Source organism: Plectropomus leopardus, chromosome 6, assembly GCF_026936395.1.
Source record: "Plectropomus leopardus strain MGB_pleo_1.0 chromosome 6, ASM2693639v1, whole genome shotgun sequence".
In the NCBI taxonomy this organism is placed as follows: domain Eukaryota; kingdom Metazoa; phylum Chordata; class Actinopteri; order Perciformes; family Serranidae; genus Plectropomus; species Plectropomus leopardus.
Window position 1 is genome coordinate 22,818,940 of NC_142181.1, and position 12,679 is coordinate 22,831,618.

Sequence of the window (12,679 nt, forward strand, 5' to 3'; positions counted from 1 at the left end):
AGCCTCAGCCCTTTGCTGCATGTCTCCCTCTCTCTCTTTCTCTCCCTTTCATGCTCACACTGTCCTGTCAATTAAAGGCAATAAAAGCCCCCCAAAAAATCTTTAAAAAAAACCCAAAAAAACCCCAAAAAGGATGAAACAAGTAACACAGGAATGACCTCAAGGAACAAATCTAAAACTGAACATTAGAGACAAAGCAACAGAGCACAGAGCAATGCTATAAACACAGGGATGAACACAATGATGAACACAGCGATGAAAACAGACAAACTGACAAAGGACAAAGAGAAAGACACAGGTGTGTATATATATATTTACAGGGAGCTAATCAATACAACAATACACAGCTGGAGTATGCGGGCATGGGTAAAAGGAAGGACACAGTGATTGGCGAACAACAAGGGTGTGGCAAGGAAGGGAAGCAAACAAGACTAATACAGAACAGGTATGCAGGAAAGACTCTGGGAACAGAGAAGGACTAATGAGACAGAGAGAAGAAAGGTGTGATAGAAAACAGGCAGGAAGTAAAACAAGAAGTAACACATGAGGAGCTTGACTTTCAAAGTAAAATGGAATATAAACTAAATGGATGAATACATCAAACAAAGAAAACCACAACACTTAACAAAAACCCAGAATTGTGACAAACATCTGGATTTTTAATGCCATGGGAAAGTGATTGGCATTCATACCCAGGTCAACTGACTGTGCAGTGATCACAGATAATTATCGCCTCTGGCTCAGATCGGCATTGATGGAAACACAACACCCTGGTGAATGTGTTAATTTTAGCCCCTGCAATGACATGCAGTCACTAATAACTGTCCATCCCCATATAAGCACCGCTAAAACATTTATCCAAGTTAGTCTGCACCAAATTTGAAAGAGGGACTGAAAAATTAAGTAATAAAGAGAAGAAACCACTGTAACATTTTGACAGACCTCAAGCCATATGCTTTCTAATGTTTATATGTTCTTTGGCCTGTCTGTGATTTTGTACGTATCTGCTGCAGAGCTGTGTACAGTATACAGCTTTGCCCTACTGGCAAAGGGAAAGCAGTCAATAGCTTATTTTTAGCAGGTTTACCTATGTTTACGAAACCTGCATGCATGTGCTAACTTTGGTGGAAAAGCTTCTGCTTACGGTTTGGCACCTGGTTGCTACCTTTTAAGAATGCCCTGACCTCACCTGAGAACTGTGGGGGTCACATGCTCATAAGCTGCCCAAACACAGAAACTAAGATTAAAATAACAAATACAGGCAAAGGGCCGAGTCTCTGCATATAAATACACCTCCACACACTAAGAGAGGGTCATTAGTGATGATTAAGATGGATAACTTCTGTATGAGTCCATGCATTGTTGTTTTAGGAGTACATCTTTCAGTTTTTCAGTTTTCATGTTTAAAACAGCTGTTAGTGTGCACAGATTCCATGTATAATAATTCATTAATTGTTTTCACTACACCATGTCATTCTCTAAGCAGTGTGGATATAAACATGAAATCCAAATTGTAACACATAATGTTAATGTACCACACCTGGAAGACATCTTATTCAGCACCATGTGGCGTGCCTGCAAAATGTTCTATTTTGAGGACAGAGATGCCAAATTGAGGCTGGGAATGCCAGGGCAGGGTGTGTGTGTGTGTGTCTTGGCGAGTGGCAGTGAGAGGTACTGTTTGCTGTTGTTGAAGTAAACAGATTGAGCATGTTATCAGCCTAAAGACATAATTATTCTACCAGTTACAACCTGATGCATCTGACGTGTGTGTTAAATATGAGCTTCAGTGTGCATGTGTAAGAGTGAGAGTGACTTTAACATGTTTGCCTGCATTGGGCATGTGTGTGCAAGTGTTCATCACATGTGTTTCTACTAACCCCATCGCATTGCTGTGGTGCAGAAAGTTTCCATCTCAACCTCGTTACACTGTCGGGCTGATGTTTGCATCTGGTGCACATGTTCGACATGACACCACAGCATTATTTGGCCTGCGCAGCATCATAAGGCTTATACCTCTGGCTTACTGGAGAGTGGATGTGGCACAACCTGCAGTAACAACCAGACAATCTAATTCCCTGTTATTAAATGCAGACTTGAAAATGCTCTTTAAAGCTGACAACGCTATTATTACAGATTTGGAGGCTCAGTTGTAATGGCAAGTTATGAACTGACATGTCAAGCAAACAATAGTTGTTTGATTGCTTTGAGCTGGACTCCAAATGCTGAAATCTTAGAGGATGAGCTTAATTCGGCTTCCATCTTTGGCTCTGCAATATTCCAAAAGTAAAACAGTTCATCAAGGGATTACATTTGATAAAACAAATTATGAATAAATAGTCCCCCTAGGCCATCTATGCACATAACAATTAAAAGTGTTAAAGAAAGTGCAGCTCCCCACCTAATTTTCTCGCCGTTGTTTCTCTCTTTACATCCTGTGAGAGTGGGGAACTTTTCAGGAAAAAAAAAAGACAGACTTGTGGTAGCCATGGCAACGACATTGCCAGTCCTAACACTCAATATTTCTGATGCCCAACAGTGTGACATGAATACACAGAGGATGCAAATATGCGGACACACACACACACACACACACACACACACACACACACAAACACACACACACACACTCAGGTAAATCCATCCCTCATTTTACTACCCTGTAGTTATGAAACACTGTCGTATTTCTACTTTATCTCAGAAAAGGCTCTGCTGAGTTGAGTGCAGCAGCCTCAGTACACAAAAACTGGAATGTATCACATCTGACATTGTTCATAGAAATTAGTGGGTGTTCTCATTATGACATCTACTCTAGTTAATGGATTTCAATCTGCAATGCCTAAAAGAGTTATAAATGACAATTTGATGCATTAATTCAAAGGGGAGGAAACCCCCAGAAAATGTCTTTATTTGATTAATCCATAACACGACAGACAGATATTCATAACAAAGGAAACTTCACAGCTAAACATCATTACCACTGAACCATGGAAGATATCCATAGCTCACTTTTATACCAGCCTTTCCACATCTGCGAAAACAGCTGACAGTATGTGTCTTAAAGAGAATTTATATCAAAATATAGAGATGAGCTTTTTGTCCCTACGTCCCCTGGAAAGAAGACTTCATTCTGTGATGAATTCAGTTTCTTCCTTGCACAGTTCTTTTCTGCCAAGAAAGAAAATTAAAACCCATTAGCAGTGAAGGGACTGAAAAAAAAAAAGTTTAGCAAGTAGGCATGTTAACATTTGCTAATTTGCACTAAACACAGAAAAAGTACAACTGAAGCTGATGGAAATGTCACTTTGACCTGGTGTTGGTGCTAAACAAAAAATTAAGGGATTACCCAAGGTAGAAAGAATTCACCCTGAGTGAGACAATAGTTTCTGTACCCATTTCATGGCAATCCATTTAGCTGTCAAAGGTTTGACAAAAATCAAAAGTGTCAGCCTTGTGGTAGAAACATAAATGTCATTTCCATGTCGGTCCATCTAATAGTTAAGATATATCGATAGCTTCACAGACTGACCTTTACCAGAGCCACATCTTTTGATGTGAAGGACACACCAACTGTATATTCCATACACTGATACAAATACATGCATATTATATTAATACTATACTAAGACAAAATTATGTACCCAAACAAACATGAAGACAAAGTAGACAACTGCTGTGCAGCCAAGGATCCATCCGATCATCAGCAGAAGAGGGAAGAGTTTGCGGGATGAAGCTGAGAGACAAATATAGAAACAATAGCAAAGTGTTTGTTGGGTGTGGAAAGATTTATTGCATGAAACTCTGGATCTTTCTTTGCCTCATATTTAGTGGGTGGAATGTGGGTTTCTTACCTCTCTCGGACATGGCACCTCTCTCTGCTCTAATCTCTTTGTTGTGATAGGTGCAACGCCAGACTCCATGCTGTGATGAGTTGACGCTGGCATCCGGCAGGGAAGAGTGGAACAAATCTGGTGGACTTGGATTTAAATCCATCCTTAGCCCTTCTACGGTCCTAATCTAACTTGAGCCTGTTCACTTCTCCTCAACATTCACAAAAAGCATTATTTTAATGACAGAAATATACTTTTTTTTCTCATCTTTTGGAGGTGAGGCCATTCTCGTCACATACTTTTCTCTGTGGACCTGGTCCCAGCTGTGCTGGGCCCTGTGCTCCTCTTCCTGTATTCCCCTGGAGAAACTGATGCAGCTGGGGCTGAAAACTTTGTCTCAAAGGGTTTACTGGGTCTTATTCAGTTAGGTCAATACTATGGGTCTATATCAGTACAGAAACAAAAAGGTACAACAGGATCTGATTAAAATTTTTATGTTTAAAGTTTTATTAGGGCAATGCTAAAATGTCTTGTGTAAATGTAACTTGTCTTTATTTAAGACATGTCTTTTCTAGCTACTTATTGGAGTGGGAACCATGTGCAAGCTATAAATTAACAGTTGACTTCTTCTCATTCCAATGCCTCTAGATGGGAAGGCACTTCTTGTTCTGTACAAGAGAACAGTTCAAGTATAGTAATGTTAAGATAAGGAATGCACAATAATATTGGCACGTCATCAGTATCAGCAGATAGTGGTTTTAAAATGAAATAAAAGTTGTCCAACAACCGAGATATTTTTATATATAGACTGACGCTAGCTAGTGAGCACGCTAGCAGATATCTCTGCAACACAATGCATCGACCTTTTGACAAAACATCAAAGAATTTACTTCTTCACATTCTGATGATAATATAGGTTCATGTTTTAATGTTTTAAACAAAAATTCAGGCCGTGTCTTTGCACATTTACACATTTAAAGGCAAGGGCAACAGAGGGCAGAGGACAGGAAAGTAATTACTGAAGACTCTTCCAGAACCAACAAAGTCTGAGGAAGGAAGAGAGCGATCAGGTGGTCTACAAAGTGGAGGACGCAGGAAGAATGAGTGGACAGGAAGAAAGAGAGAACTGAGAGAAGAGGGCTCTCATGGCATAATTGGATGAACACTTGTCACTGACAGAGCCTGCTCCTGAAAATGACAGCTCTCTCTTTCTCCCTCTAACCCCTCTCATCTTGTACAGGCCACTTAAATCTATCCCTGCTGCTAATTGAACATCTACACAAGCATGCTCATATAGCCCCTCATTAGTTTGGTGAGGTTCAAGAGACATAGGGTGAAATTGATTGCATGATTCCACTGAATCGCCCAACCTCTGCTATAACTGGAGAGTGTGGTCACTCAGGAGGTTTGTATGATCTTTCAGAATAATGGCATTAATGAAAGAAAAGCTGTATCTTATTCAAAAAAGTACAGTGTCATCATGTTAAGCTAGATGGATACTCAGGAAGCGCAGTCTTCTGCAAAAGCCAAATGCCATATCTTGCAATGTGAAAAATAATAAATGAAGCTGCTCTGTGATTCAGGTGTGCTTCAAAATATAGTAACTTTTTCCTCAGCCAGTGTTACACCTGTACTCCATGTTTCATGAAAATCAGGCCTTTTTTTCTGTTGTCCTGCTGACAAACAGACAAACAGAACTGCAAACATAACCTTCTTGGCGGAGGTAATCAGAGAAAGTACAATTGCATCATCTATTTTGAAACTGTTGTCTTGGGCCATCTGAATGAACACACCAGGGTTTTGCTCCATTATGGTGTTAGCTCCAAATTACTGTACCCTGTATCCTCTCCCTTCAATAACAAACTAATTTTCTCCTCCTGCTCAGACACAATCTGATCCGCCTCCCATGTGGCAATGATTTCTGTATATCAAATGCATCGTCCTCCACTTTCTTCCTTCGGTGTGGCGAGAAATAACTTGCTACCACTGATGCTTGAAGTAAGCATCCATCCCTTGTTACTGAGTTCTGGTATTGGTTTGTGTTTTAACAGAAAATAGAATAAGACAGTTAATTTGTAGTATGACTTTTGGATTGGCCTTTGTTTCATCAACAACAGAAAGAGCATTTGATATAAAGGTCACAAACTCTCCAAAGGACATTGTGATTTTTGGCTCTAAATACATTCATCACTTGTATCTGGCTTTATTAACATGCTATGTCTCTTGTGTTACCTAATGAATGTTGTTTATACTTTGTCCTTCATTTGGATTTCCCTCGCTGCTCTCCTATCTACCAAGTGATGCATATCTGTGTGCTGCTCCTCTGCTGCCTCGCTGGGATTATCCATGGGGTTTATGGTGGGGAGCCGTGCCAGCTGATGGTAAATTCCATTTCAGGTAGCGTTTATCAGGCAGGAGATGTAGTGATTGGGGGTCTGTTCCCTGTTCACGTGAAGGCACCGCAGCCTGAGCTGGATTTTCGGATTGAAAAGGTTAATGCCTCCTGTGAAATGTAAGATTTTGAAGAATTCAATATTTTCTTATGTTGAACATGTTCAGCTGAACTAAGTCTGTGCTTAATACACTCTTTTATCATGTGTCTTGATTTCTGATGCTCATCTCTTTTGCTGTTATTTTCCTGTTTCTCCCCTGCTGCAGTTTTAACCAGCGAGCTTATCGCTGGCTTCAGGCTATGATCTTTGCAGTGGAGGAAATTAACAATAACCCAGACCTCCTACCCAACTTCACCCTCGGCTATCTGGCAGCTGATACTTGCCTCGCAGAGAGCACTACTCTGTTAGCAGCCATGGCTATGGTAACTGGACAGGAAGTTCATTTGGCAAACTCAGAATGTGGATCTGTGCCTACAGTGCCTGTTATTGTTGGCGATGCACGCACTTCAGCTTCCATTGTTGTGGCAAACACTCTTGGGGTGTTTGATGTACCCATGGTGAGGATGTGTTGCGAACATAATGATGATTCATGTGGTTGTTAGTTTTGTTGCAAATTATTTCTAATACCGTATCACAGTGCCATATGTCTCTATTCTCTTCTTGGACATTTGTGTTTGGGCTGCAAAGTGCTGCCTGGAAGAAGCTCATTGATTCAAACCCCAATAGGTCTATTTTTGGCTATCTGTTTTCAGTTTCCACGTTCTCTCTGTGTTAACATCTGTCTCTTATGGTTGCTCCTGTTGTCTTCCAAATCAGAGACATACATATTTGGTATTAGACATGTTTCCACAATAACCTTTGACAAAAGGAAAAGCTTTAAAAAATAGAGCTGATTCTTAGGCACTCCTTGACAGCTCCTTACTGCTCATAGACGGGGAGATGGGATCAAATGCAGAGGATTACATTTATTTCTGGTACTACTTGAATATGAGTTAACTCCTTTTTCTTTTTTTATATACTCATTGTCTTTCACTGAACAAATATTTCTTGTCTGTCTGTCAAAAAAACACTCTTGTTCTTCACAGGTGAGCTACTTAGCCTCCTGTATGTGTTTGAGTGATAAGAGGAGGTACCCGCTGTTCTTCCGCACAATGCCCAGTGATGCTGCACAAGCTTGGGCCATGGCTGAACTGCTGCAACTCATGGGTTGGACTTGGGTGGGGTTGGTGTCTGCGGATGATGATTATGGCAGATTTGGGATTCAAATGTTAATGGAAGCACTCGAGGGAACTGAAGTGTGTGTTGATTACCATGAAGTGATTCCAAAGGTACTGTAATGCCACATTTTGAAAGTGTCACTATATATTTCCCATCCTCCTGTCTCATTCCCTCCCTTACAATAATGTCTCATTTCTACAGCTCTCACTTTGATTTTTAATACCTGTCATTTTCATTCCAAGAACTACCCAAAGATGAAAATGCAAAGGATTGTTGAAACCATCCAGAAATCAACTGCCAGAGCTGTGGTGACATTTCTTATAGATCAGGATGCCAAGGTAATGTAGTCATGATTTAGGCTTTCATTTTCACATCATTTAGGCATAGTACAAATATTATGAAGACTAGATGCATCCACTGAGGTACTCAGAATCTGTTTCTGTTCTTTTTGCTAGGCTTTGTTTGAGGAAGTAGTCCTTCAGAACGTAACAGATAAGCAATGGATTGCAAATGAAGCTTGGATTACATATAGTATTGTCTCCACCCCTCGCAACATCCCCTCGTTGGCTGGGACTATAGGATTTGCTATGCGGAAGGCTGATATCCCTGGAGTGGGAGCCTTTCTTACTCGCTTAAATCCAAGCCTGAGTTCACCTGATTCTGACCCTTTCATAAAGGAACTCTGGGAAGCACTGTTTGGATGCTCTCTTAGTGCTGCCCATGGGGGGACAATGTGTTCAGGCTCAGAGGTCATAGGTGATCGTTTAACACATTTCTTGAAATATTTTTAATAGTCTTTTAAATTTAAACCTAGTGGTTTATTGGATTATCTTTCTCTGTGTTGAGTGACTTCCAGGTGTTGGGGAGAGTTTGTACACAGATGTGTCCCAGCCAAGAATCACTTACAATGTCTACAAGGCTGTGTACGCTATCGCTCATGCAATAAAAGATATGCTGGCCTGTGAACCTGGAAGAGGTCCCTTCCTGCAGGGCCGGTGTCCTGATGTCCGGAGGCTGCAGCCTGTACAAGTAGATAAAATTCTACTATCTTTAGATGCCAATAATGTTATCATTTTCAGAGGTAACATGAACCACCCTTTTTTTCTTTCTCAGATAGCCCACTATCTACGAGAAGTGAACTTCACAACACCTTTAAAGGAATGGATGAACTTTGATGAGAACGGAGACCCGCCTGCCTCATACGATATCATCAACTGGCATGTGACACCTCAGGGAACAATAGAGTTTGTCAATGTTGGCCATTTTGTGTCATCCCAAGGGTCAGATGGCCAGTTTCACATTGACATGGACAGAGTGGTGTGGGGAGAAAGCAACAAACATAAGTTGTGTATTTTTGCTGCTTTTTCCCACTATAAGTCTCTCTTTTAACCACTCACAAACTGTCTTAGTTTCTGAATGCTCAGAAAATGATGAAATATTTCTATAACATTACTGATTATGTGATTCTAGGTGCCTGTGTCTGTGTGTAGCAGTCCGTGTCCTCCTGGTACGAGGAAAGCTGTGCAGAGAGGGAGACCTGTGTGCTGCTTTGACTGTCTGCCCTGTGCAGAGGGAGAAATTAGCAACCAAACAGGTGCTTTTTTTGTCTTCATTTATTTGTTTGAACAAAAAGACATTAGTTATCGAACATGTGTTTTTTTCGGTCTGCATTTAAGCAATCAGTGGGGCTGCCAAGCACTTACACAAGATTATTTAACTCTTACTCATCAACTCAGGAATCTGAGGTTAAGGTAAATAAAAGCTGTGACTTAATACTCAACTCTTATGTACCACTTAACATTAAATAGAAGAGAATCTTGTTGGAAAGTCAATCAAATGATGCATAGAGACACAACATGATGATAAGGAGACACAAAACAACCACATAGAGTCGTAAATGAGTTGCAAGACAAATTAACATCTACAGAGAAACATGAACTAGTCACAAAGAGATGCAAAAAAATACAAAAGTTATGGAAAACAACCAAAAGGACACTCAAAACAAATATCAAAAGATGCAAAAGAGAAGTGGAAGGCCTTTTATATGTCTATGCCAAGGGTCCCACCTTCTGAAAATCTGTTTATACTCAATATTTATCTGTGAAAAACAATAATAACACATCTGCTTTCTCTCTTTGTCTTCCTTAGGATCACTGGAGTGCATACGGTGTCCTAAGCGCTTCTGGTCCAGCTCAAACCGAACAGTGTGTGTTCGCCAGCAGGTGGATTTCCTTTCTTACAGTGACACCATGGGAATTGTCCTCACAGTCATCTCAGCTATCGGGGCAGCACTGACAGCTGCCACATTTGCCACCTTCCTCTACCACCGACACACGCCTTTGGTAAAGTATAGCACCATCCCTCATGATGCCAAACTGCATTTTAAAGTATTACATTGCAGTTTCATCATACTGAGAGATAATGCTGTAATGATTTTGCAGTCTCCTGAACCATTAACATCATAATAAAAAAAGAAACCATGTCCAATACCATGCTGTAATTTATCTCTGGTCCTCCTTACACTGAAATCCCTCCCCTGCCTTAAGGTGCGAGCCAACAACTCAGAAGTGAGCTTCATGCTCCTGCTGTCACTCAAGTTGTGCTTCTTATGTTCACTGGCTTTCATTGGAGAACCAGTGGCTTGGTCCTGCAAGTTGAGACACACGCTTTTTGGAATCAGCTTTGTGCTATGTATCTCCTGTCTGCTGAGCCGCACCGTGGTGGTCCTGGTGGCCTTTCGTTCCACGCTGCCAGGTGAGAACCTGATGCGTTATGTGGGTCCTGCTCAGCAGCGGTTTGGCATCTCCATCTGCACCCTTTTACAGGTAATTCTGTGTTTAACCTTTTGAAAGCAACATCACTTTTTGTTTGCTGCTTTCAAATGCTTTTCAGAGGAATTTAAACCTTTGAACTCTGACACATAACATGGGGGAAATGGCAATGAGCAACTTGGTAATAAGTATTCCACAAAAGGCAAGAAATTAGTATTTTGAGTTTTAGTATTATAGTTATGATTTTTTTTTAAAAGACTAGGGAAAAATTTGTAGGAAAAAAAGAAAAAAAAAGCTAGGAGAAAACTGTTTATATACATACACACAAACACACACACACACACACACACACACACACACACACATATATATATATATATATATATATATATATATATATATATATATATATATATATATATATATATATATATATATATATATATATATAATTATCAGAATTACATACTAAAAACTTATGTTACAAATATTATTATATATATTTTTAGAACTTTCCCTGTTCGTTCTCTTAACTTTCTTTGGGCTTTTGGACCTGCACTTCTGTAGTCGTTCAACCACTCAAACTGCTTTCACACTGCAAGTCACATACAACCATTTGCACACACATTCACCTCAGTTTTTGAAACATTCACATGCATGCATACACTGACAAAACAGCCTTTGGGAGCAATTCAGAGTTCAGTATCTTGTTCAAGGATACTTTGACATGTTGACTGGAAGGGCCAGGGACTGAAATGCAACCTTCTGATTAATGAATAACCCTAAACACAGCCACTCCTTGTGTGTGTGAACTGGTGAACGTGGCAAGAATTAAACAGAAGATCTTCACACTGTATTGAAGGCTCACAGTAATTTTTAATCGTGCAACATTTCGATCTAACAGAGATCTTCGTCAGGCACTTTCAAACCATCATCACAAAGCAGAGCAAGCAATATAAAGACACAAACACATCAATCTACCAGGTGATTGCAATCTGCTTGATTGAGAGACAGTTATTCTCAGGTTTAAACAATTAGGTCAATCAGATCAGAGCTGGCTGGCACTCTTTGACACTCCTACATGGGGAACATAACATGTGTCCATGAACACAAACCAAAAACAAAAATACTCCACATAAAGTATAGTATTGCTCTGCCTCAGACAATGATTTGAAAATTCCTGACAAAGATTTCTGTTACATTGCACAATTAAAACTTACTGGAAGCTTTTAAAACAGTGTACAGATCCTCTATTTGATTCTTTCTTTTTTTTTTGATCCAGCACCTGTAAAAGTTTTTTGGACTTGCATGCCCTCCACCCTGCTTGAATTCATGACATGTAGTGTAAAAGTGCTTTGAGTAATCCACTCACTAAGGCACTGTGCAAGTCCATTCATCATGTTATTCATGAGGGACTTATGTGTGACACATACATATATGTCTATTTTTTCACACACACCTCCATATGAGGACAAGGTCAGTTATACAAATAGAGATTCCGTGTCTTGTTCTAGATCCTGCAGGTTGCAAACTGCTTATATGTCCTAATATGCCTGAATTCTCATTTTCTTTGTATTCTAAACAAATCTGCCCAAACTTATTTTCCCAGGTGTTGATCTGTGTGCTGTGGCTGACCCTGGCTCCTCCTCAGCCTGCAGAAAGAGACATTGTGGACCACTGGGGACCCAAGATCATTCTTGAATGTGCGATGGGCTCTGTGGTGGGCTTCTCATTGGTTCTAGGCTACATTGGCCTGCTGGCCTGTCTCAGCCTCCTCTTGGCCTTTCTAGCAAGGAAACTCCCTGATAACTTTAATGAGGCCAAACTGATCACCTTCAGCATGCTGATCTTCTGTGCTGTCTGGGTGGCCTTTGTGCCCGCCTACATTAGCTCTCCAGGGAAGTACACTGTTGCAGTGGAGATTTTTGCCATCCTGGCCTCAAGTTATGGCCTTCTATTCTGTATCTTTGCCCCAAAGTGTTTTATCATACTTCTGAGGCCTGAGAAAAACACTAAAAAACAACTGATGGCAAGATAGTGGGGAATACCAGTGGCTCAGAGTCAATAGATAAAGGCATAAAAGACTTCAAATGAAAATAAAAACTGAATTGGCATCAAGTTTGGAATGCTGTATCGTGTCTATTATAAAATCCACAACAACAGAAACAAAAGAAGGAAAGATGCAATGAATAAATAAATATTATTGAAATTAATAATATTCAATGTCATTTATATTCAAATATTGTCACTTTTTTCTGTGCTCATTTTATCTGTACATAACTATCTAAGCTATTAAATGTTGCTGCTGAATGAGCTGCAGCCAAATATCTGCATAAACAGAAATAAACATATCATCATACTATCATCTCATGAGCTGGTGTGATGCCACCCTGACAGCCCATCAAAGACATTCACTCATCAAACAGTGAGTGTATGAGTGTTTGTGTTGCACACTGTGATAATTGTT

General features: G+C 40.1%; 1 protein-coding gene across 1 annotated transcript; it reads left to right on the forward strand.

The window, feature by feature from the left end:
* The first annotated feature begins 362 nt into the window (after window positions 1–362).
* On the forward strand, window positions 363–12,320 carry LOC121943067 (extracellular calcium-sensing receptor-like). The gene is made up of 11 exons (XM_088078321.1): window positions 363–445; window positions 6,489–6,780; window positions 7,309–7,551; window positions 7,684–7,779; window positions 7,897–8,197; window positions 8,298–8,470; window positions 8,555–8,777; window positions 8,910–9,035; window positions 9,590–9,783; window positions 9,988–10,266; window positions 11,822–12,320. Exons 1-11 carry the CDS (start codon window positions 363–365, stop codon window positions 12,248–12,250), a joined length of 2,439 nt encoding a protein of 812 aa, XP_087934447.1. The 3' UTR covers window positions 12,251–12,320.
* Window positions 12,321–12,679: the final 359 nt, after the last annotated feature.